Here is a 26,651-nt window from a genome sequence, read left to right on the forward strand (position 1 = left end):
TTAATTCCAAAACAAACACAAACAAAATTGAATTATGAACAAAAACACATCCAAATCCATCAAGTAATTTTGCAACATTATGTATTTCTTCTTCTTTGTTTGATTAGATGAACAAAACAAGAAAAAGAAGAATATGATGAGAAGTTGAGAAATTTTTTCTTCTTATTTCTTTTTTCGTTTGATTTTTCTTCTTTTTTTCTTGGTTTTATTCTTCTCAAGATAGTGAAATAAGAAGAACTATAACAAAATAATTCACTCAAAAATGAACTGAAATTATATTCAGAAATGAACCGAAAATTAATTCACAATGTAAACTCGTTTCAAAATAAGCACAGACCAAGTACACCTTATTTAAATTCAGGATGAACCGAAATTATTTAATGATTGTGATACACAAACTCAATTCAAAAACAAACACACAAACAAAAATTGAATCATGAACAAAAAATGAAAGAAGAAAGTGGAGGAGGAGGAGGTGGTGGTTGTGGGACGATGACGGTAACGAAAGTGAAAAATAATAAAAAAGAAAAAAAAAAGAAGACATAGCATCATAGATGAGTGTACGCGTGAATTTAAAAGAAAACGAAAAAAAAAATGCATAACTTTAAATTACTTGGATGCTAATATTGCTTGAATGTGGAGAATAATTTTTGTTTATTTTCGTATAATATTTAGTGATGTCATATGAAAAAATAAATGAGAAAAACTACAAAATGTAATTAAGCCGATAAGCATTACACATTTAATTAAGAAAGAGTGTTTTAGGAAATGAAAATAGAATTATATAAGAATGGTGTGACGATAACCTATCCTTAAAATATACTTTTGTAACTTTAATCTATAAATACTACTCTGAAACCTCTCCATGCCAGATTGAGATCATCCATCATGAAGCATATCATCCTTTTATTTATTATTTGTATCCCGTGTTACCATTCCCTTCATTATTTCCTTTTTACACAATCCACTCAATTTGTCATATTTACTCTTAATTCATTTTTTTTCCTTTTTTGTTCTCTTTCTGCACAGAAATTTCACAGCTGTGCGCTTGAAAAGGTGTATTCTCATCTCATGTCATCTCATCCTTAATTTCCAGAGATCAGATAAAAGCCAAGGTACAAACAGTCCTGTACAAGCATTGCGTTCATAAGTTAATTGCCGAGCGAATTACAAGTTGTTAATAAAGGTATGTACTACAATCTCATTAACAATTTAGAAAAAATGAAATCACAAAAATAGTTATTTTCCTTCAGAAATGTTTTGACTAGGTACCTCAGGAACACTGCTTATAGCAATGCTGCTAGTAAGCGCAACACTACCTGGGGCAATAATCGAATTTCCTGCCTGAACATTAATAATCGTTTCAGTTTTCTTTGGATCAACAACTAGATTTTGGGGCGCTACCGAAACTGTCATTTGCAAAACATGTGGTGGTGCCATAGAGATGTTTGCATTCTGCTGCCGTGGCACCGTTTCAGAAGAACTAGTAACCCTGATACCATGCGCATTTACTGGTTTTGTGGCAATCTTTTGCTGATCTGTAGCTCCTCCGGCTTCATTTGCAGCATGAAGTTGCTGTAATCTGTAATCGGTTTCAGGTCTGCGACAGACCTTTCTGAGCGGGACAATTTCCTAGAAAGAACAGGCAGGAGAACAAAATGCATCAAATCAAACGCATGAACTCTAAGTTTCAAATAGCGTAGTTGTCATCATTAAAATTCGATACACAATGATTCTGCATCATTTCAAAAGGCATCATCAGCATTAAGACTGAACAAGCATAGTAGACATGTCACTGTTTTGCATCTATTCTGCATTTCTTGATTCTATCAAATAATAGTAACCAGTAACCATTTGAATCAAAGATCCAATGGAAAATAAGGTATGGAAACTTAATTCAGAGAGAGAAAAATGGCACTATTTTATATCTGATCAGGACACCATTACAGCAATGAATATTTAGACACAAGTTAAAATAAAATAGATTGATATCTGCACATTTAAGAACCGGAGCAGAAGTGAGTTTTTTGTAAATGACAAAATAACAAGGCAACCAAAATATAAAAGAAAAGATCATGCAAGACAAAATCAGGTGATTATTATTACCTCTGACTGATCATGATCATATCGAACCAAAAATCTACATCGACAGCCTCTTACATCATGCCTCCGTCTTTGAGCATCAAGCACATGGGCATCAAAGTAAAGGGCTTGCTCTTTACCTTCCTGTAGTGTCCAAAATCATAGCTCATGAATAATAGGAAAAAAAAAGATGTTCCATAAAAGCAAAATACAAAGAGTTAACATGATCAATATAATCAGTCAAACTTTTCAACTGAAACCTTCCATAGATATTCCTACCTGAAAACAAAGAATGAGATCCCCCGGGAGGACTGCAACACATTCTGATGATTCACATGGCAAGGAACGTGGCCTGACATTTCTTTGGATATTAATCCACTCATCTTCCTCGGATCCAAAACCAGAAAACCGTACCAGCACTTCCTAAAACATGGAGAAAGTTGTAACCATTACACCATCGATAAGTATTAAAACCCCGAAACAATAAGTAGAAATGCACAACAAAACTTTATTCCATATTACTCAAAAATATTTGACAATTAAAGATGAGTTTAATATTGATGCACTGATCGTGCAATCATATCCGTTCTTTTGGATGACCATTCACGCAATCAATGTAAAAAACAGTTATTTCTATTGATGTGGCGTTATGTCATTAGGTACACGTATAAAATTACTTTACACTGACAGTGCATCAAAATTAAATTCATAAAAGATTACAGTACAATTAATGGGTTACTTGAAATTGAGACCCAAACTATTTATTGGTAAGATCCTTCATGAACTTTTCAAATATTGCTTTGAAACAAAGCTAGAAGGAAAAATGTACCACTAACACCACATTCTTTAGCTATCTTAAGATAAGCAGTTGGACTGACTTAGTGACAGTGAAATGTTACATACAAATCATTCATTCTCCCTGGAAAACAATTAAATCAGTTTTAATCATTCATAGCAAAAAAACAAGCAGGTCATTATGGTTCAAACACTATGAACATCTTAAAACAAGCATCACAAATAGGCATGTTAGGTAAGCTATGTGATCACAGAACTACGAAGTAACATCACATTTAAAAATAATAAATAAATACATAAAAATATTAAAAAGAAATGCATTAATTTCTTCACAAGATTTAGAATCAAAATCATCTCAGCCTAAAATTACCGGATCACTTGTATCCAGATATCTGTGTGATAGAAAGCTAGCCACATCATACCTAAGGGAAGAGTGGAAAAGGATTATGTCAATTTCTTACACATTATATATATATACACACACACATTAAGTGAGAAATGGAAAATTACACAACACGATTAAATGGTGTGTTTGGAACAAAATATTGATGGAATTGATTTGACATGAATTGAATTGGAAATGAATTGTGTTTGGAATTAATTATGTAAACTATAAATTGATTTGATTTAAAAATTGATATAATAATTTGATTTTACATTTTTATCCTTTATTTACCATATAATTTTTCCACACCACCAATAACCACTGTCGTACAGCTGCCAAACAACCTTCAATCGCTGCCACCAGATCACTGCCAGCTGCCATCAGACCTCTACAGCCTGTTACTTTTTTCCAAACCCTTTTCTTTTATATTAATACCTAAAGGATAAAAATGACATTTTACATTTTTATTATACCAAATCATTTCAATTCCAACAAAATTCTATAAAAAAAATGAAGGAATTTGAACTGCAGTTATAATCAATTCAAGTCCTATTTTTTATCTATTCCAAACAAATAATTTAATTTTGAAATCAAATCAATTCCAATTCCATAGTGGTCCAAACACACCCAAAGAAAACGCTAACCATGCTCCATCTCTTCCAGATTTAGCTTCAAATTCCATAACTGAATTTTCTGGAGTTACCTTTCCTGGTGTTGGAACTGAAAACAAATGAAGCCAAAGTATATTCTATAAGTAAACAAGATGACCAAAGAATAAAAATAAAAATAGCACTCTTTAGTCTATAGTTAAGACACCCTATGCATTTATATTTATTTCAATTGATATCCCTACTTGTTAAAGCATTGGCATAGTGACCAAATAATATAATTAAGATGGCATCACAGGAAATAGCAAATACCACTGTTTTCAAGATTTATACATTTTCAAATATTCATAAATGTCAAATTACCAATATTTATATCTCTACACTCGTCCCAAAATTCAAGGAAAATTCTTGAAATGTGTCATTTTCATCAATAATGGATCCTGCTAGGTTCATGTGAAAATATCATTTTTATCTAAATTTTGTTGACACTATACCAGTTGTGTTTGAAGTATTTTTGAACAAATACGGGAAAAAATGATCAGGTATGGATGTAGATATGGTGTGTATCTTACAGATTACTAAGCTGGACACAAAATTAACTGAGTCCAGTTTGTCTCTATTCAGTTGTGCCTTCATATACTTCCATCTTAATGAGAAACATCATGCCAAGTACATTAAAAGATAAAAGCAACATAATATGCACCCAGAGACATAAAATTTGGAGATTTTATATTTTAAACACGGCTTGAACCTAAAATGTATCTGTAATCAAGTTTTAACAAGCTTGAAATAAACAATGATTGCGATGAAAATAATAGTTACAATTTCCAAAATCAATAGTATATCTGTTAAAACTTAAAACTTAAAACTTAAAAACCAGGAAAATTACTATTATTAAATTTTAAAATGCTCAATTGAAACTGCAGTGTTAAATGAAAATGAGATGCATAACATGATTTGTCATTCTTCAACAACCTAGCAATCTTGAGAGGGAAAACAGGCAAAATCCTCTTAATATTACCCAAAGCTCAAAGTACATGAATAACAATGATATTATGATGCTGAAACTGATCATATGTTTGATTTTGTGTTGCACATTTATAAACAATCAAGTTAAACTAATCAGCACTATGCACTGTCAATTACATAATAATGAATCATTTTCAAAATTGCACAACAATCATCATTTACATATTATGAAAGTTTTGAATCAATTAATGGTTAATATATTAAGGCACCACGCACGTCATTAAACCACTTCGTCAAAAAGCAAAATCATATCTGGAGTTTGAAATGCAGAAGCTACGAACACCCAACAGGAGGGGTTGAGATCATGAGCTTGATGCAGGGAAGGAGGAAGACAGAAAACAAAGAATGAATAATTAGGTAATATACCAGACAATGAGATGTAGTGTACTTGATGGGGGAAAAAGAAATGATCTCATGTAATAATAGAGGGCTCTTTATCCCAATTAAATATGGATAAAATCATGAGAAAAGGAAGTAAGTAAAACAAATCCTATTAAATCATATAGGATACTCTATAATATACTGTAAGATATAATTAGGATCTCATGAGATATTTTCTTTATCTCGAAGACCTACTCCTAAATTAAAGCTTACCATAATATCGTTGATGTGCCTCTACTTGACACTGAAGATAAATGCGTTGTATTATTGAATTGGGAATTCAAGACTATGCGCCAAGAAGCCTAAAAATGATACAAGTGTGTGCTCTCTTTGTGAGTCCTCATTATCACCAACAAATCACATTGAATGACTAGATGCCTTCCCCTTATCCTTTTGTTTATATTAATCGAATTGTAATAACTGTGATTATAAAAAGGTGTCTTAACAATTACAAATCCCCATCCCCACTCCAAACAAAAACCCCTTATGTCTAGACAGTCATGATTAACTTCACGGTCAAAGATCTTCTCTATTGTTTGGACCTATTTCTTTATCTTGTATGTCCATTTAAACCAGCTGCATCCAATGCCCCTTCTTTAGATGATATCCCTCTTCTATTCCTAAATGGAATTCATGATTTAGGTCCACTCCTTGCCACATAAACTGCATTGGACCCAACATGTCTTCCTACCGGATGAATCGGGTTCCCACCAAGAAAGAGAAACAATCCTAGATTTTGGAATCGTGCAAACTTTTCCATCTCTTCCACCTAAGTTGGGCTTGGCCTGCCTATATCCCTTTAGGGAGAAAGATCCCCTTTGTTGAATAAAGAATCAATTTCGCCAAAGCCTCCTTTCCTAAACTGTGGATTAGAAACTGCTGTGCTGTCAGTATAGGAGAGACCCCATTTTGGCTGCTGTATGTAGATCAACCATGATGGCCATCCACCCCTGTGCTAGTCACATTCATTTGGTGATGGTGATGACAGTGATCAAGCAATGCACCATTAGTTTTACCCAAATTTAAGATTGCCCATGATGTTCTCTTCGATTGGCTCAGCTTTCATCCTTATGACCCTTCTTGCTGTTGTATCACCATCTCTCTCACTAAACCATTGATACCTTGCCTCCGTCACTAGCAACCCAATGAGGACTCACCATTAGGGTTCCCCCCCTATTGTTCTCTTGTAATTCCACCAAAGCTTCCCACCATAAATCTTGAATGGCCGATTCTAGTGGTGGTCGCAAGTTATTGTCATCATTCTTTTCTCATGACTCCTATCAACCACCCTCCTTTTGGACACAACTAGAGATGATACCAAAACCATGTTTGATGCCATCTATGACAGTGTGGTTTATGGTTTTGGCACGTTCTTATCACCTTCAAAACCTATGCCTTCCCCCTTTGTTCACCTTCTTTTATATCTTTCCTTTTCAACTTATACAGGGCACAAACCCTAATCAAATTATCATTAACTATATGAAACTAACTATAGAATCTAAACATGTGGCATCAAAGCCTCTATGAGTAAGTGTTCTCGAGTGTAAACCTTATTTGTCCTTATTTTAGCATAAGGTAGGATGAACAGTAAGGCAATAACATTGTCCACACTTCAAGTCCAAATGGCTCTAGCACGACACAATTGTTATCACATGATACCATATATTTGCCTTTGTCCAACAGTTTATGCGGTTGGGAGAGAGTTCATAACATTGACCAAGATTTAACCTTCAGTTTATTTGGTTCATAGCATTGACTGTTAACAATAATAAAATATAAACTGGACTCCTTAAAACACTATGGACAAAGAACTCAGTGAATCTATAGAAGTTGGACTGAAACGATTGCTAAACAAGATGGTCAATATTATCATCAGCCTGAAAAGCTGGTTGGAATGCTTCATGATAAAGGAAGAAGAGAGCTTGTTGGAATGATCATCAATGGAAAAATACTTGCAAGCAATGTTAGGCAATGAAGCAGCACCTTGAAGCATGGAAAAATAACCTGGGTTGCCAAAAACACAATGATATGATTTTACTATCTGTCTTAAGGCTATGATCCCATTACAAGTATAAACTCAGTTTGGTTAAATTAACCTAAGATTGTCAAGCTTGATAGTAGAAAACTTGAAATGATAGCATCGAGCAACTAGTTGAAGTTCTAACACAAACACAATCCCCTTGTGCTGAGTCAGTCACCAGTTTCTGTGGTAAGAAAAACAAAGCCCACCAAGCCAAAACGTCATACTCCCTCCATTCCACAATGTTGATTTTTTTTTTTTTTTTAATTTTAACATAATTCAAATTGATTGTCATTTTAGAACTTCAATATGAAACATAATACCATTTTTACCTTACACTATTCTTGGGATACATCATACATGAAAGTCGTAGGTAATAAATTATGATGGTGGAATAAAAGGAAGGGTATTTTAGCTATTTACTTGGGTTTCTTTGAAACCTCTATAACATTCTATCATTTCCTTAATCGGTGCACAACCTTAAAAGACCAGCATCATGAAACTAAGGGAGTAATTTTTTGCAGTTTCCCCTCCCTCATGCACACTGCTTTTCTGCCCAGTATGGCTATGTAGTCATGCAAAATTTAAAATTTATGTACCATAAAGGAACAACATTCTACCTGAACCTGATGTAGTAGGAATTGGACCAGCTGTCAGTTGAGGTATATTCCTTACTGTGGTTGATTCATCCCGAGGCATAGGAGTGATATTTAACTTTCCAGGTGTCTTGCTTGATTTTGCCCTAATAGCATAGCGCTTATTTTGAAACCAATTCCAGACCTATAATAAAGGAAGAACGTAAGAAAATCAAGCATGAATGATAATCACAGCAAAAATAGAGTTTTCATACCTGTTTCATCTGCACTGTAATCTTGCCTTTCCGTTCTAGTGATTCACTGCACAAAAAGCATTTCATAACTTCCGTCCAGCTTTTAAGGGGTATACTATTCATATTGCATAAAATAATTAAAAATAGAATGGCGAATATGCCATACCTGAACTTCTCTGCAAGAGCTGTAAGTACATCGCGTGCTGGCATTGCATAGTTGTGATTTTGCAGAATAGTTTCCATTTCTGTCACCTGTACAGATAAATAAACTATAATTTATGCCAGTACCTTGATGGGAAAACTTCCATAAAAGAACTCGTCCCTTTTAGCATGATAGCCTTTCCCTGTTCTGTCATAAGTTGAGTGCTAATTTTCTTGTCCATAATAAAGTAGATGGCAGATCATAAATCTATCTGATTAGGACCTAATTACAGATAATTAATCCATATGTTCTCAAAGTAAGAGTCCCACTTAACCTCAAAAGAATCAGGAATAACAGTAAAATGGTCCAAAACATGGAGTGGGTATGGTTTTCTACACCACCAGATTCGAAAGCATGTCTTCCAAATACTTGGGAAATGAGAAACTAAACGTATCCATCCTGGATGTAACAACCTACTGCATCATCGCATACTAGGACATATAACAGTTATTCCTGAACTATATTACCCCAAATAAAAGTATCAACTATGAAGCCCCATTATTCTGTCCATTTTAAAAAAGCAAAGAAGTAAGAATATGTCAGAAAAGCAGTTCAAAATAACTACCTGTGGGATTGGAGAGAAGGTTAGTTCAAAATGTTGTGAAAGCTTACAATATATTAGGCTTGAAAGCTAACAGAGGATATATGGGAGATTACATTAATACACGACTAAGTATCCTGCATCAGTCTCATTAAGCAAAGAGGTGGACAAACCAATTAAGATAATTTACACAAAAATAGGAACGATGATCAATATCAGTTCCATCACACTTGTAATCCTTTTCTTTTCATTCTATCTCATTTATCCAAACAAACAAGTATTTTGCTGGAGTAATGAAGCTTCGTGTTTGTGTTTGCTTAACTTCAATCAGCTATCACACAACACTGGTAGATGACTCTTTGATTATCTATCTTCTTCAGTTCCAATATGGTTCAATTTATAGTTGGCAAGGTGAGCTTGACACAAGAAGTTAAAAAGGAAACTCCTTGATTAGCTTTTGTATCTAACTAAGTGGAACATTTGGAATGGGTCATCTTCTCTAGTGTGAAGATTCCCCAAGTAACAATAAAATATGGCACTTGACCAAAAATAACATGGAAAATGGGTAGCCTTAAACTATCTAAAGTACAAAATTGTTAAATAAACACAAGAAAGTAGATGGTATTCTTTTAATAATAATAATAAAGGCATTTTAGACACCAGTAATTAGGGCCAGTGTATTTCATACACAAACAGGTGAGAGCACAACCAGAAATCTAAAGAGAAGTCATGAAATTTAACTAAGTTTACACTATAGAAAGATGCCTATATAAACAAGATTTGCCTCAATTAGGCTTTTGGCAGCGCAGAGGGTAGTTAGGGGATTCCTCTATAAAGAATTCAGGAGAAGATCTACAACCTAGCACACTGGTCGCCTTCGTACTAGTTCCAAGTCCCCTCAAACTGCCATCTTCCAACCTGGTGGTCTCACTTCTCAGACTAGTACAAGTCCAAACCAAAGTCAAAGCTCCAAAAGTTTAAGGATAAGTTCCTTATCTACGAAAGAAAGAGTGCTATTATTTCAAAAGCTTGAAATTCCTTTTGGTAACTGCAATAAGATAAATATAAAGACTAGTGGCTAGCCAACTACTGCATATTCTGGATAAGTGTTACCATTCTTCTTTGCGCTTACAATTTACGTTTGTAAGCAGCTCATTTTTCAACCCCAGGAAGTGATATGTGATGATCTATTCTATCTTAACTTTTCAGTGCAAATAGTAGATTCACTATGTTCAGAACATTATAGAGACACAGAGCATACACAACCCTAATCACAATAAATTCAAATCCTCACTTTAACAGAGATTGTGTACATACTTAGTGAAAAGAATCACATGCATTTTGGTTCTATCTCTATGACAGAAACAAAAAGACGTAGATACAATTGGATATTTTTTGCCTCCAGTTTTAGGAAGGAAAGAAAATACAAGAATTAAAATTTTTTGCGTCTCTGTCTCTGTCCCTGTCTCCACAACTATGATTTTGTCTCAGAGACATTATCCAAAGGCCGCCTTGAATGCTTGAGAGAACCAGGATTTCCTAGTCAAGTCACTCCATACAGCAAATACTTTGAAATTTTACAAGGCAAGGATTCTAATGCAAAAATATTACCTTTACAAAAATAAACTGGTAATTTTTTCTCCCCTTTTATACTTACGCGGGTAATATTTGTTTAAGGTATATGACAGTAAAGGCACAAAACAGATAATTACCAGACAAGGAAATTCAGTTGTAATAGTTAGAATAGTGATTACCAAAATTAAGTAAGGATTAGATTTGTGATAAGGATAACATAATCAGTTATTGGCTTTCCATATAAATGACACTTATGTACACCTTGCCTAACACACAAGAATATGTTACAAAGAATAAAATTATGTTTCTCTCGTATCCTCTCTTCTCTAATCTCCTTCATCATCATTCTTACTCAATCACTCTGCAATCAATATACCTCAGATAATTGGATATGTGATATCTATGAAAACATGTTTCCATATAATACTAGTTTTACTAGTACTGAGTCTACATTGACAGCATCTACTCTACTTCTAACCATGTCTCTGAGCCGTCTTTCTTCTCTGTACCTGCACCTCAAAGACATCGACCATGATCCCCATCTCCTTCACCTCCCATTGCACTACCAACACCCTCCCCTCCTCCCTCTCCAATAACTACAGATATTCCCCCATCCACATATACACCTCCTCTTAAGACAGAATACATCTCTTACTCTCCTACTTCCTCACCTATGCTACCTATCATTGTCCTAGAAATACAGCTTCCAAGAATTTCTATAACTCCCTCACATACCACCAAAAGACACCATATGATAACTAGATCCATAACTGGTTGTCAAAAACAAGGCATTCACCACCACTACACCACCCATTGATCTCACCTTGCAATTGCCAAAACAGTAGCTCAAGCTCTTGCCACCACACAATGGAAACAAGAAACTGACAATGAATAATAGAGCTCTTACGAAATGTAATTCTTGGGAACAGATTGAACCTCGCCCACTGCAACGATCATTCATTGCAAATGGGTTTTTGCTCTCAAAAAGGATCCACAAGAGAGAATCCTGAGGTACAAAGCAAGATTGGCTGCTAAAGGGTTTCATCAGAGGGAGGGGTTGATTTTGATCAAACCTTCACCCCAGTTTTGAAACCACAAACAATTCGAGTTGTCCTCGCCATAGCTCTCTCCAAAGTATGGAATTTAAGACAAATTTGACTTTGTCAACGCATTTCTCAATGGAGATTTTTATGAAAAAGTCTATATGCAACAACCATTGGGGTTCATACACCATAATACTTCTCTAGTTTGTAAATTAAGGAAGGCAATTTATAACCCTCAAAAGATTTTTGATTCTGTAGTACTAAGTCTGATCCTTCTTTATTCATAAGAAATACAACTGACTCTATTACTTGCCTACTTGCCTATCTCGATGATAACTTAGTAACAGGGTACAATGTAGCTAACATAGAACTTCTAATCAAGCAGCTGAACTCCATATCCTAAAAGACCTGCACAAATTCAATTCTTTTTCTTTTTTGGATTAGAAGCTTTTTATCCAGCCACTGATCAATTGCACCTGACACAACAAAAATATGCTACTGATTCCTCCATACAACAAAAATGCTTGATGTCAATCCTATGCAAACTCCAATGGCCTCCACCAACCAAATTACTTGCTAATGACTCAAAGCCATTTGAGGATCCTAAGCAGTATCGATCATTGTTGGTGCTCTTCAATATCTAACACTAACTATACCTGATCTTACCTATTCGGTCAACAAAGTTTGTCAATTTATGCACTCACCAACTCTAAATCATTGCGAAGCCATTAAGAGGATACTGTGCTATCTTTGATTACTTTAGACCATGGATTGCTATTTACCAAAAGCAACGACTGGCTATTGTCTTTACTTGGGTAATAATCTAGTGGCATGAAAATGCAGTAAACAACAAACAGTCAGCAACTCTAATACAGAGGTAGAATTTTGAGCATTGGCAGCAGCTCAGGCAGAGATTAGTTGGACCAGAAACCTTCTCAGAGAACTTCACATTCCAATTTTTGTCCATCTATTGTGACAACCAAAGTGCTTGTCTCCTTGCTGCCAACCTAATTATACATAGCAGATCCAAGCACTTTAGTTGAATCTCCATTTTGTTAAGGACAAACTAACACGTCACCCACATACCAGCCCAGCACCAGATTGTAGACATCTTCACCAAATCCCTCTCCATAACTCTCTTATGACAGGTTTAAATCCAAATTAAGAGTGACACAAAACCCACTTTTAGTTTGAGGGGACATGTTAAGGTATATGACAGTAAAGGCACAAAAGCAATAGATGAACTTGGTCAAAACAGAAAGTACCAGATAAGAAAATTCAGTTCTGACGGTTAGAGTATTTGATTACCAATGCAGTTTGGCACTCGATTTGTGAAAGGCTAACAGAATCTGTTGTCAGCTTTCCATATTAATGACACTTATGTACACAAGAAAACGTTACAAAGAATAAAATTCAGTTTCTCTTATATCCTCTCCTCTCTAATCTCCTTCATCTTCATCCTTCTTACTCAATCACTGCAATCAATATACCTCAGATAACTAGATTCTTTACAATATTAACCATCCTCCTCCTCTTGTTTTGTTTTAATTTCTTTACATTTATTTATTTCCATAAAGAGACTGACCTAAGATGTAACATTAAAAAAAAATTAAGGGCAATATTATTTGAATATTTGCACATACATTACTTTGACACCAACTCCAATAACAGGCACCTATTATTCGAGGGCGCGAGAAAGAAGAAAATGAATGGGATTGAATAGATGCGTACCTCGGTGGGAGTGAAGCGGAAGGCGGGGACTCCATTACTGGGTGGGCGACCCATCTCCGAAGCGGAAAGGGGAATCCCGGGCAGGGAGAGAGTGTGAGAATGCGAGAAAGTTAGGTGTTTGGATTCCGAGAAAGTTGAGAACTTTCTACGTACTGCGATTTGCGAATAGTGGAAGGCCGGGGTCGTCGTTGATCGATAATCCCCGGCGTTATGAATTACAGAAACCAATTACACGATTTTTTTTGGTGACTAAAGTACTAAACCAATTACACGATTATTAAAGTATAAATTCTTCTTTAAATATTTTCAACGGTTTTTTTAATTATTTAAAGTTTGAATTTAATTTTAATCCACTATTACTTTAGAGTAACTTTATACGTATATCTAATTACTTAATAACACATCAATAAAAGAACATAAAATATTTTATACTATCAATAAATTTTAATATATTAATAGTATAAAACATTTTATACATAGCTATCAAATTTAGATTAGACCAGTCGAACAATATAAAATATTTTATATGTTTATATATAATTATTGAACCAGTCCGTTTAACTAAAAAACCAATAAATCAATTTTCAACCAATTCAAATTAAATGTTTAATTATTTTTGTTATTAACCCATAAAAATCTAATCTAAATTATATTAAACCGGTCAATTTTAGATTGACCCGAATCTATTAGTCCGACCGGGTCAATGTAATTCACGTGCCTCCACACTGCACCAGTGGTGTACGAGATCTATGTAAGAGTCTAGGAGATGGCATTTTTGTATTAATTTAAAGGTGAAAATTTAGGTACAATTGACTTTACGTGAAGTTGATATCTGAAAATTATTAGATAATTTAACTGATTTGACTAAATTTTTATCTAATAATTCTTAGATATCAACTTCAAAAAAAGTCGACTTCACTTAAATTTTCATCTAATCTAAACATTTATTATTTTAAAAGAACTAATAATTATATATATCATATTAAAGCAATTATATATTTTATATTAAAGCAATGAAACTTAAATAGTGTAAAACATTATTTTTATTCTTTAATAATAATATTATATTTATTTATTTTATAATTTAATTTTGATACATTAACATTATAAAATATTTTATATAATTATCTCATTATATCCGTTAAATAACTATTCATACGATTAATATATAAGATAATTATTTTTACTGACGTAGTGTTATTAATATACTTGTGAAGATATACATTTTAAATTTTAACTTTTGATTTTTATTATTTTTATAATTTTATATTTTTATTTAATTATGACCGATCAACCGGGTAAATCAGTGACCCACTGGTTGAACCAATGACCTAATAACCCGGGCATATGATTGAATCAATTATCGATTGAACCAATGACCTAATAACCGATTTTATATAGTCATACAATCACATTCATTCTTTTGGATGACTATTTACACAGTCAATGTAAAAGATACTTATTTTTACTAATATAGCATTACATAATGGAAGCCACTCAGATAAAGACGCTTAAAACGTCTTTTTCTAAAGATGTTTTTTAGTAATTAAAATTTAATACATATAATCGATTAAATTATGTTATTTTTTTCAAAATTAGATCAGATAAATTGATTTGGTCGAAAAATTGGTAAATCAAATTTTGAACTGGTCTAAATTAATATTTTTTTAATAAAAAATTACTACAATAACCTTATTATAAAAAATAATTAAAATATTTCTATTATATATATATATATATATATATATATATATATATATATATATATATATATTAAATTTTGAGAACTCTAAATCCTAACTCTAGGACGACACAGAGAGAAGAGAAGGGTTAGGATTTAGGGTTCTCAATATATATATATATATATATATATATATATATATATATTTTAGTCAATTTTTATAATAGAGATATTATAGTTATTTTTATAAAAAATATTAATTTAGATCAGTTCAAAGAGTAGTTCATTGATTTTTTTGGCCAAATCAATTTATCTGATCTAATTTTAACAAAAATAACACGATTTAATTAATTATATATATTAAATTTTAATTATTAAAAGACATCTTTAAAAAAAGACGTTTTGTGGCTCCCTTACATAATTAGATACGCGTGTAAAATTACTTTATATACTAACAGTGCATTAAAATTAAATTCAATTTTTTAGAATTTAATTTTGATGAGTGTCAGTATAAACAATTTTAAGTTACTATATTATAAACATTAATTTATATAATATTTGTAAAACTTACATATTAGTTATATTTTATCAATTAATACTCAATTCCATTATTTTTTACATTTTTGTGGGCTTTTTTTAGTTAGTTTTATTTTTCCTTAAAAAAAGGTGGTGAATATTCAACAAATTAAAAATAGTGATATTGTTGATTAATGAAAACAATTGAAATAAACCATTACGGTTAAAATACAATAGATATTAGTAAGTGTTTGTTTGCGTGGGTGTCGTTAAATTAATAAATTTTTTTTAATAAGTAAATGTTTTTTAATGTATTTGACAAATTTTTAATAATAAAAATAACATATAAAAAAAAACATTTTTTTGAAAAAGCTACAATTTACGTCTTTTTTAAAAAGATATTTTTATGTAATAAATCAACAAAAAATTATTTTATATTATTATACTCAAACATAATTAATAAATAAAAATATCTTTTTGCATGAGATATCAAAACATAAAATTATTTTTATTTTTGTAAAAGATCTTTTTAAAAAAATAATTTGAAAAAGTTATTTTCTTAGAAACTCACCAAAACAAGTCCTATAACTTATGATGCACGGTCACTAAACTCATGACACAACACGATATGAGACAAGGGATACGACACGGCACAGAACACGTTGACACATGAATTTTAAAATCTTATAAGACACAGGGACACACATATATAAAATATAAAGTATTTTTTAGATAATTTATAATGATATTTTGATATTTTATTAATATTAAACAATAATGCTACACATCTAATTTTTTAATGAACCAAGTTCAACTAAGTTAAACAATAAGACTTGGAATAATGCTAGCCATAACTGATTTTTATCATGTTAGACTAACATAGTTGAATTTGGTTAATGTAAAGATTTGGATGTGTAGCACTATTCATTATTAAAATATAAATTAAATTTTTAATTATTTTTAATATATTATTTTAATTATATAAAGAATTTAAAATTTTTTCTTTTAATAAATAACAACATATACTATTTCTAAATTTATTTCAAAAATACATGTTAAAAATAAGGTTGGACATGTTGACACGTGATGATATGTAGGTGTGTCTAAGCATATTGGAGACGAATTCTTTTATTTTTCTACAGTTGAACACAGTAGATAGGGATGGCAATACCATCCGAACCCGCAGGTACCCACTCCACCCCTACCCGCTACCCTTTTTACTTTAATTTATGTTATGTATGTGATGATGGTTATATAAATTTTGAAATTTAATTTTATTTATTGGATTTTAATAATTATAGGGGCGGGTAGGGGCGGGGTGGGTTAGAATTCAACGTTTTACTATTCGCGGGTAGAAGTGGGGCGGGTTCTATGCGAGTTGTTGTATGGTGGGATGGGTCGGGTAGAACAAAGACCCGTCCTTACCCGAAATACCCGCCCTGTTACCACCCCTAACAGTAAATACGTGTCGAATGAGTGTTAATAAATGTCGTGTCCGAAATATATCTGATATGCGGACTCGAAAATTTAGCAAAGTATTCGTAATTTATAATTTATAACTATTATTTTGAGAGGAGAATGTATTGGATGATTAGTTCAAAAAAAACAATTAGAAATATTTCAGTAAATATGAAAAGAAAGAAAATGCTAATTTAAAAGGAATAATCAAATCATTAGATGAAATTAATAATGTAATTAAATTTTAAATTTTGGATCATAAAAATTATTTAATGGTTGAATTAGTGTTAATTGAATAATATTTTTTATTTATTTTAAGAATAACGAAGAGAAAAATAAAAAATTGTAAAACAATTCATCAAAATCTCTTAACAATCAAATCTTAATAGTCTTAACGGGTAAGAGGATTATATGAATATGAAAATAAAAGTTGACTTTTTGAAATAAATTAAATAAAAAAATAAATAAAAATATTTGAAAATTAAATTTTTTTATCAATGTTATATAACATTTTAAGTTAATATTTTATTTTTAAATTATTAAAACTTATAATATAAAATTTAAAATTAAATAATTAAATCTTTATTAATTAAATATGAAATAAAAATAATAAATTTTGTTAACCATATTATACTTGCTCAATAAATAAAGAGATGCTGTCTTTGCAAACTCACTCTCCCGATTCCCATATAAGAATCCTCGTTGGTTCTTTTGGAACAGTGTTCCTTTTCCTCTCTCTCTATTTTACTTGAACAGCACGCGTAGATCCTTTCTCGTAGCTTTGTCACTTGCTTGTCACCGTTGCCACACGCCGTGAGGTATGAACACGTTGCCATTGATATTTGTATGGTGTTCGTTCTTGTTCGCATTCTTTCTTTCTTTGTGTTGTTCATTTTTCGCGTTTGAGATACGAACACGTTGTCTTCAATTTTTGGATGGTGTTGGTTCTTGTTCGCATTCTTTCTTTCTTCGTGTTCTTAATTCTTAACGGTTCTTGATTTTTGTACAATGTTTAGTGTTAATTCTTTATATTTTATTTTTTTAGTCTAAGTTGTTAAGAATATATTTTTTAAAGGTTTAATAAAATCTTTTTTTTATTAATGTAAATTACTAACAATAGATTTTTTAGAAGTCTAATAAAAAATTTTCTTTTTCTCTTTTTTTTTTAATTTGTTTCTGCTATATCCTTTTATATTATTATACACAAACATAATTAATAAATAAAAATGTCTTTTGCATAATACTCAAATATAAAATTACTTTTATTTTTTTTTTAAATAATTCAAAAAAGGATATTTTCTCAGAAGCTCACCAAAATAAATCCTACAACTTATGATCCACGGACAGATACAGGATACACCAATTCACGAATTTTAAAATTTTATAAGACACATAAATACACATACATATATATATATAATTCTTAGTGTTAGTTCTTTGCATTTTATCATTTTGGTCTAAGTTATCAAAAACAGATTCTTTAAAGGTCTAATAAAAAAAATTCTTTCAATTACCAAAGCTGCTAAGAATAAATTTCTCAAAAATTTAATAATTTCTTTTATTATTTTATTTTTGTGTATTTTTTGTTAGTTGCCTTTTTTTTTTATCAGGTTTATTATGAGTAATTTAATAATTCATTAAAATTTTAGTAATTTATTGATATTTCAAGCTATATATTAATAGGCCATATAATTTTACTAATTAATACTCAATTCCATTATTTTTTACATTCTTGTAATTTTTTTTAGTTAGTTTTTTTTTCTTAAAGAAAAAATGATGAATATTCAACAAATTAAAAATAGTGATATTGTTGATTAATGAAAACAATTGAGAGGAGAATATATTGGATGATTAGTTCAAAAAAAAATAGAAATATTTTAGTAAATATAAAATGAAAGAAAATACTAATTTGAAAGGAATAATCACATCATTAGATGAAATTAATAATGTAATTAAATTTTGAATTCTGGATTGTAAAAACTATTTAATGGTTGAATTAGTGTTAATTGAATAATATTTTTTATTTATTTTAAGAATAAGAAAGAGAGAAATTTATAAATAAAAAATTGTAAAACAACTCATCAAAATCTCTTAATGAGTCAAATCTTAATAGTTTTAATTGATCCTAATTGATTCTGATTGATCCTAACAATTATTATGTGACTATAAAGAGTGGCAAGTTTTATGTATAAAAAACTACAAAAGTTAATTTCATCTATAAAAATTTACGCTTTTAACATCTTCGCAAGTAGTGCTCATTCATTAGCAAAATCCTTGTTTCAATCACCTTGCTTGTAGAGAAATTTCAGAAACTAAAATATTCTATGCGAGCCACGGCAATGGATCGAAGGACACAATGGAATTTTCGCGCGATTGATTCGCATTATGTATTTGATAGTTCTGAAGTGCGTTTCAGGCATGCTGGCCCTGTACCACACACAGGTCGGCAAATGTATCAACCCAATAGAAGAGGACATTCCAGAACAACTCTTCCCATTGAGTTAGTCCAAGTTGATGTAATATTTCTTGTGTCTGTTAAATAACTACTTTTTCTATAGAATCATGCTTCTTTCACATTTTTACTTACCTGTATTTTCATTATCTTGACTTAACCGATGCTTGTTTGTGTAGGGTGTCGCAGTGCTTGTTAATCATTATATAGACACGGAATTGCGCGTTGAAGATATGTCTTATGAGGTAATTAGACAAAATTTGATACCATATTTTCCTATCAATAACTATAGATAGAATTCTAGGATATTCAAAACTTTTTTGACTCTTTGAAATGTAACTACAGGGATTGAATGCATTGGGCCAGCAGATTGGCCATGTAAGCACTGGTTTATCAGAGGAAATAATAACCAATCAAATGAAGACAAAAACATATTTAATGGCTGCTAGTGCTGTTAATTTGGAGGAGGCTGATGTTTGTGTAATATGCCAGGTAATGAACTCTTCTTATGCTTAGCATGTTTCATTCATTCAGCATGAACTCTTCTCTTGATAATTTTTTGCTATTATTAATTCCAATTTGTTGTGTATTATTTGACAGGATGAATATGAGAACCAAGATACTATTGGATTTCTTCCATGTGGGCATGAATATCATGCTGATTGTTTAAGGAAATGGTTGCTTGTGAGAAATGTCTGCCCCTTGTGTAAATCAGAAACATTCATTCTAGGGATGTAAATCGAAAAGAAATGATTGTTAGAAAGATAAACAGAGGAGTGTACTTCTCACTATTTTGTTTTTTTTTATTCATTTAAATACTAGTGTTAAAAAAAATATATATTTTAATTTTTTAAAAATAATCTTAAAAAGGTTATTTTAGTCTTCTTAAGATTAATTAAACTTGTAAACTCGTTATTTTAAAATCAAATCCAAATTTCTATTCTCTAACACATTAAACAATAGTAAGAATTTTTGTCCATTTAAAATTAAATATAAAGGTATTTTAGTCTTTTCCAAAACTAATATTCAAATATTTAATTTCCAATACAAATAAAGCATTAAGCAACCTTAATTTTAAAGGGATATTTCAGTCTTTGTATAAATAATTCTAAATGAGTATTTTAGAGCATAATCAAATTTTAATATCTAATTTCTAACATAATTAAAGAACCTTAATTTTAAAAGAGATATTTTAATCTTTATAAAAATCATAAAGTAGGTAAATTAGTAAACAATATTAATCATAAAAAATTTTGGTTAGTCTTTTAAATAACAGTCCTTAAAATGATATTTTTATGCTTTTTAAAATTAATTTTTAAATGGGTATTTTAGAATTAGAATAGAGTAAAGGTCTATTTTCTCCATTTTAAAATCAAATACCTAATTTATAATATAATTAAAAAAAAATTTAAATTTTGAAATGTTTTTAGTCATTCAGAAATCAAACAAATTTTTTTTTTGTATTTTTACAAGTTGAAAAGGATAGTATTGTTCTGTTTGTAAAATCAATCAAAAGGATACTTAAGTCATTTAATTATTAATAAGAAGCTAAGGATATTTTAATAAAAATTATATAATATATTTTTTAAAATATCAGTAAACAATAAATAATGTTGATGTAGAGAATAGAACCTATATATCAATTTTTTATTTGTCTATATTTTTATTTTTTCGATACATATTAATTTACCATTATACCAAAATAATAACCTAATATTTTTTGTGATGAAATATCTTACTCTTATCTTTCCTGAAGTATGGAATCAGTAGCCTTGTTTTATATATCAAGGTAGCAAAGATGTAACATGACAAGGGAGAAAGGGTTGAACTATACTAGAGCAATTTGTTCTGAAGCAAGTAAATTGTGAAATGTTTATCAAGTTTTTGAACTTGTATGTAGCGAAATATATTAGCATATAGTTAAAGAGTTTCTTTCTACAATCTAATTTAAAATAATTTATGAGATTGAAAATAAGATTTTATGTTCAAAAATAGAGTTACTTTAAATAACAAATTTAAATATTTTTAACAAAATTTTTATAATATTTTAAAGTATGTTGATATCTAAAATTGTCTAGATAATTCATAATACTAATACCTTTTCTATTCGTAATCAACTCTCAAACTCAAACTCTGATATGACAAACCTTTTTCATTTTTTATTTTTGGTATCCAGTCAGCCATTTCATTCTTGTGGAAAAATTGATTAGTGGTGACTCCAAATCTCACAACACAGTTTCGATAAAAAAAACGATGAAAATCATTTTCATCCCTCGGTTGCTTGTAGGTTATACCATTCTGGGTGGAAACGTTGCTACAAGGTTTTTTGTCAAGTGTCTTACATATAATAAAATGGTTTCTAAACACTAGAGAAATAAAATGACAATAAATCTATGAGATAAGGGTTTAGAAGAAGGGCGTTACGATGTATATCCGTTCGACCTAAAATGTCTATGTTAAATCCTTAAACTTAAGAGTTTTACTAATTAAATGAGTATATAAAAGATTATTTGTTCAGAGCCTTTCAAGTTATAACTTTGATTCAGATCGAACTATAGCCCTATCTAAGAACCTTTGGTATTCCACTAACATTCTGAGAAAAGAATCAAATTGGATACTCCACCGAATTAAAAATGTTAAAAATATTATTTCCTCAAACCTTAACAAAACTATAAAATAACTTAGATTGGCTTCCCACCAACATAAAAATCTTAGATATTTCACTATTACATTTTAAACCTTTAGTAACATTTATCTTTTAATATTTATTAAAATGTTAGCAATTATGATAAAATTACATATTAAATAACATTTATGTTAAAATGTTACTAAATATATTTAATTTTTTTAAAAATGTTACCTAATCCTAATCACTTATTCACATTAAAATAAGCAAACCTCAATCCAAATCTAAAATCAAAATAAAAAATCAAAATCTCTCACTCCTCACATCCAAATCTCTATCTAATCACTTATTCCTTCGCATGTTTGCTTTAATCTTGATCTCACTGAATTTCAATCTCAATCTGGCTTTTGTTTGATCTTGCTCTCGATATCTCTCCGGTGAGGCTACAATCTTTGAACTCGTCGCCGATCTGCTCTCCTAAGTTATCGCTGCTCCGCTGTCCTCCTCGTTGTAAGTGTCTCTGCTTACCGCTCGCAATCGTTGTCGCCGTCGTCCTGCAGGTAGGTCATCCTTCGATCCTTAACATTTTAATTTATGCTATGAATTCGTGGCCAACCGCTAGTTCAGTGCTTTTTTATTCCGAAATATGTTAATATATGCATTGATTTTGATTACTGTGTTTTTTTCCTTTTGTAAATTTTGATTACTGCAGTTGATTTTCAAGAAGTTAAATTCCTTATGTTTAGTACTATGGAATTCAGACAATTTTTAGTCTAGGGCTTCTGATCTTTTTGTTTTTCATTCCTCAATTCTTTCAAGGGTTTCGATTCACTTTTTTTGGGAGAGATTTTCTAGAGCTTCTTACTCTGAAAATATTGGAAGATGTGGTTTCAATTCTTTAAATAAAGTTCAAGGAATTGTTTCTGTTGAGCACAATGCGATTGCTTCCATTGAGCTTAAAGTCGCAAAGGGAGCAGAACAGTGACAAGAAGAGCCGTGTCACGGTGTACCTCATTGTGTATGATCTTACTCCCATAAACAATTATCTTTGTCCTTGGGATTTTTCATTATGGTATTGAAGGTTTGTCTAATTCTCTTTTTTTTTATGCTAGTTTTTAATTTTTCAACTCCTTTATGTGATATTTTGTTGTCTACTCTGCTTATTATGGAGCACTTTCTAGCATTAGGTGCTAGATTGAGGATACAATTTTAAACACCATTGAAATGTTGTGATTTAAAATGTCGTATATTGTTGATTTTAATGACTTATGATTCTATTATTTATGTTCTTCATTGATGAATTTATGATACTAATAAAAACAAGTCTCTCTTTTTTCTCCTAACAATATATACATTAACATTTGGGGATCTTTGAATTGTTTCCATAATCATGTCACATGTGAAATGATCATTTGATGCATTAATTTATACTTTAGATAATAAAACTGGTAGAAGAGGCTGGGTCTCTTCTTATTTTTCCAATTTTAACTGTGATGTGATGGCTTCATTTGTTGTTATATACGGTTGATAAGTGTTGGATGAGTTTACCGCTTTCTAATTTTGTATGATTATCCTCAAAATTTGATTTATTTGGGTGGTGAGTATAACACGCTTACTTTTAGCACCTCATGATCTTACTAAAGATTCAGGCGTTACTTACTTCTAATCCGTTAATTTCATATTATAATTTTTTAATATTGATCATTCGCGAATATAAACCAAATCCTTAGTTACAAAATCGAAAAGCCTTTACTTTAATTCACTTAATCACACAATTATATCCACATAATAATAAATACATAGACTTATTCAAAACTCTCAAATACAAGTCCTACCCCTCTAAAATCTCAGAATGACAAATGACGAGGGAAAAAATCTCAATTAAACTAACAACAGAAAATACAACTTTGTAAACCGGTCGCGGCTCCGCGACCAAGGTTTCCTGAACTATCACTGAAAAAGAAATTCTGTAGGAGAGAGAACATCATCCTTTGCAGGGTTCTTAGTAGAAGGTTAAGGAATTACTATAACAAAATACGTAAAAAGAAATTGTTTTCAAATACAATCATCGTTTCTCGTCTTATGTATGTACCTTTTTGAAAACCATTGGTTTAACACTCAAAATCCAAGACTCCTTTTAAAAGAGAGATCAGTTAATTATCCAAAACTTACCAAGAACCTTTTCCTTTGGGATAAGTATGATTTTGGTCCCTAACGTAGAGGCCAAAAATTTATTTCGTCCCCAGCCTTTTTTTCGCTACAAAATGGTCCCCAAGGTTTCAGCTTGTTTTAAAACCGTCCTTCGGACCAAAATGCCCCTATCCCTGCTTCCCCAAAATCATGCAAAGCACCAGCAGAAGTACAAGCAAAAGCACCAGCAGAAGCAACAACAGTTATTAATTAAACAAAGCAGCAGCAGGATAACAACTACAACAACAACAACAACAATGAATCACCAATAAAACAACAATGGAATCAAGTAGAAACAAAAGAAGCAGGAACAGAAACAGAACAACAACAACAACATAATCCAAGCAAAAGAAGTACAAGAAGAAGCGGGCAGTGGCGGTGGTGCGGTGGTGCGTCAGTATAAGAAGAAGAAGAAAAAGAAGTGGGCAGTGGCGGGATCGGCGGTGCGGCAGGACGGCGGTGCGGTGGTGCGGCAGTATAAGAAGACGAAGAAGAAGAAACGAGCAGTGACGGGATCACAGGCAGCAGGGAGGCGGTGCGGTGGTGCGGCGGTGCGGCGGTTCCCTTTCTCTCCCCCTCCTCGCCCCCTCCCCCCTCCCCCCTCCCCCGTTTCTCGCGCCCCCTTTCTTTCTCTCCCCACCCCCGCGCTTTTCTGTATCCCTTTCTTTCTTTTTTTTATTTATTTTATATTTATTTTATGTTATAATTTTTTTAATGAGGGGTAATTTGGTAATAAAAAATAAATTTGGTAGAAAGGACGGTTTTAAAACAAACTGAAACCTTGGGGACTATTTTGTAGCGAAAAAAGGCTGGGGACGAAATAAATTTTCGACCTCTACGTTGGGGACCAAAATCATACTTATCCCTTTTCCTTTCTTATAAGAATCTTAAAAATTTTTCCTAAACAGTATGAATGACCAACCTGTTCCAAGCATAGGTTCATTAAGTCTATGCTGAACCAGTCTGATTTTTCGTACCTTACTAAACCACAAACACAATCCAATCATGGTCTACGACACTTCACAAAATTAATCACGGCCTCCCGTCTATCACATAATCAATCATGTCTTCAGGTCTAAACAACTCAATCAACATCCAATTCATCACAATCCAATCAATTTCAGTCACAAACATAAGTAATGATATTCAAATACAATCAAGAACAATTATAACAAGTATAGCAATTAGCAGTTAAACAGAATTATTCACATAGGCAAACCAATTACAATATGCATACCCAAACAATGTCACATAGATGCATTTGATGAATGCCTGTCCTAACTGGCAGTGAGATCTCACTTGTCGATTATCTTCCCGAACCCGACACATCTCCCAAAGATGACCCTTCCGTTCATGTATGTCATATGCGCTTTGCGGACATAGTGCTCGAATTCACTCTTGTGATATGCGAAGGGATGTAAGTAAGATCCCACATCAACTACTCGCATATGAACGTAGGCGGGATACCACATCAACTTGCCCCCATGCCGATTCCGCTATCTGGACAAGTGGGATCCCACATCAACCTGCCTTGCCAGGCGCATTGCAAATTACAAAGGCAGCCCTAACAGCACCATCGGGATCCTACATCAACCGACTCATCATGTTCGTACTTCTGCAGGGATCCCACATCAACCTGCTTGCCAAGCGCATAGCGGATTACAAAGGGAGCCCTAACAGCACCGTCGGGATCCTACATCAACCGACTCAGCATGTTAGTGCTTCCGCAGGGATCTCACATCAACCTACCTAACCTTAACGCTTAACGACTTATCGACAATCTCAGTAATTTCTCCAATCAATCAGGCTTAAATCATATATCAAAATCATATGAACGTATTTAAATTCACATCTTACCAAGAATCAGTTTTCCTCCAAAATCAACTTTCTTTTGAAACGGAGCCACTTTATGTAATATTTTCTCAAAATTTCCAGACTTCAAAACCATACCAGATTTGAAATCTCATTTAACAGTCTCAAAATCATTCATTCTAAATCATAATTTGGTAATAAAACTCTACAGCAAAGTCTCAAGATTTTTGGAGAAAAATAACCGATCTCATTTTCTTAAATTCATTGAAAATCCTTAAAGTCATAGCTTCTTGGTTGAATCAATCAAAATAGAATTTAAACCAAACCCAAGTCATATAACCAAAGAAATTCCAAATCGATTTCAAAACCAAATTACTTAAACCAAACTAAATCATTTAAACCAAAAACCAATTTCAACTTCAATCTCAAATTCGAAACATTCCCAAGAGCTCGAAAATTATTTAGTTTTGCTAAATCAAAATTTTAAAGAGTACTTTATACTTTTCCCCAAAAGGGCATAAAACGAAACTAATCAATCAAAATTTAGTTTCTCTTAAATCCACTAAAACTCCTCCGAATGTACTTCTTTAATCAAACTCCAAAAACATAAGTTTTTTCATATTTAAATCGACTTAAAAATATAATTCTTTTCTTAATAAATAAAGCTCAATCATAATTCTCATCTCAATAATTCA

At 31.6% G+C, this 26,651-nt stretch overlaps 2 protein-coding genes across 3 annotated transcripts; one reads left to right on the forward strand and one right to left on the reverse strand.

Moving 5' to 3' along the window:
* Positions 1-1,074: 1,074 nt before the first annotated feature.
* Positions 1,075-13,470, reverse strand: LOC107630217 (protein SAWADEE HOMEODOMAIN HOMOLOG 2). Its single transcript, XM_021118647.2, has 10 exons — positions 13,222-13,470; positions 8,296-8,381; positions 8,151-8,196; positions 7,921-8,080; positions 3,907-3,982; positions 3,248-3,299; positions 2,362-2,505; positions 2,107-2,226; positions 1,273-1,632; positions 1,075-1,127 (listed from the first exon to the last, which is right to left on the reverse strand). The coding sequence occupies exons 1-10, from the start codon at positions 13,273-13,275 to the stop codon at positions 1,086-1,088; spliced, it is 1,140 nt and encodes a 379-aa protein (XP_020974306.1). The 5' UTR covers positions 13,276-13,470; the 3' UTR covers positions 1,075-1,085.
* Positions 13,471-17,566: 4,096 nt separating this feature from the next.
* LOC107634357 (putative E3 ubiquitin-protein ligase ZFP1) lies at positions 17,567-20,066 on the forward strand. Of its 2 annotated transcripts, XM_088510021.1 has the most exons (5): positions 17,567-17,694; positions 19,293-19,392; positions 19,508-19,573; positions 19,674-19,820; positions 19,929-20,066. In XM_088510021.1, exons 2-5 carry the CDS (start codon positions 19,327-19,329, stop codon positions 20,064-20,066), a joined length of 417 nt encoding a protein of 138 aa, XP_088366147.1. In that variant the 5' UTR covers positions 17,567-17,694; positions 19,293-19,326. The 2 variants fall into 2 exon arrangements, with proteins under 2 accessions (XP_088366147.1, XP_016193363.2); XM_016337877.3 differs by lacking the exon at positions 17,567-17,694 and having other exon boundaries at positions 19,064-19,392.
* The last annotated feature ends 6,585 nt before the right edge of the window (positions 20,067-26,651 follow it).

This window comes from Arachis ipaensis, chromosome B3 (genome assembly GCF_059453495.1).
Source record: "Arachis ipaensis isolate K30076 ecotype BB chromosome B3, ASM5945349v1, whole genome shotgun sequence".
Classification (NCBI taxonomy): domain Eukaryota; kingdom Viridiplantae; phylum Streptophyta; class Magnoliopsida; order Fabales; family Fabaceae; genus Arachis; species Arachis ipaensis.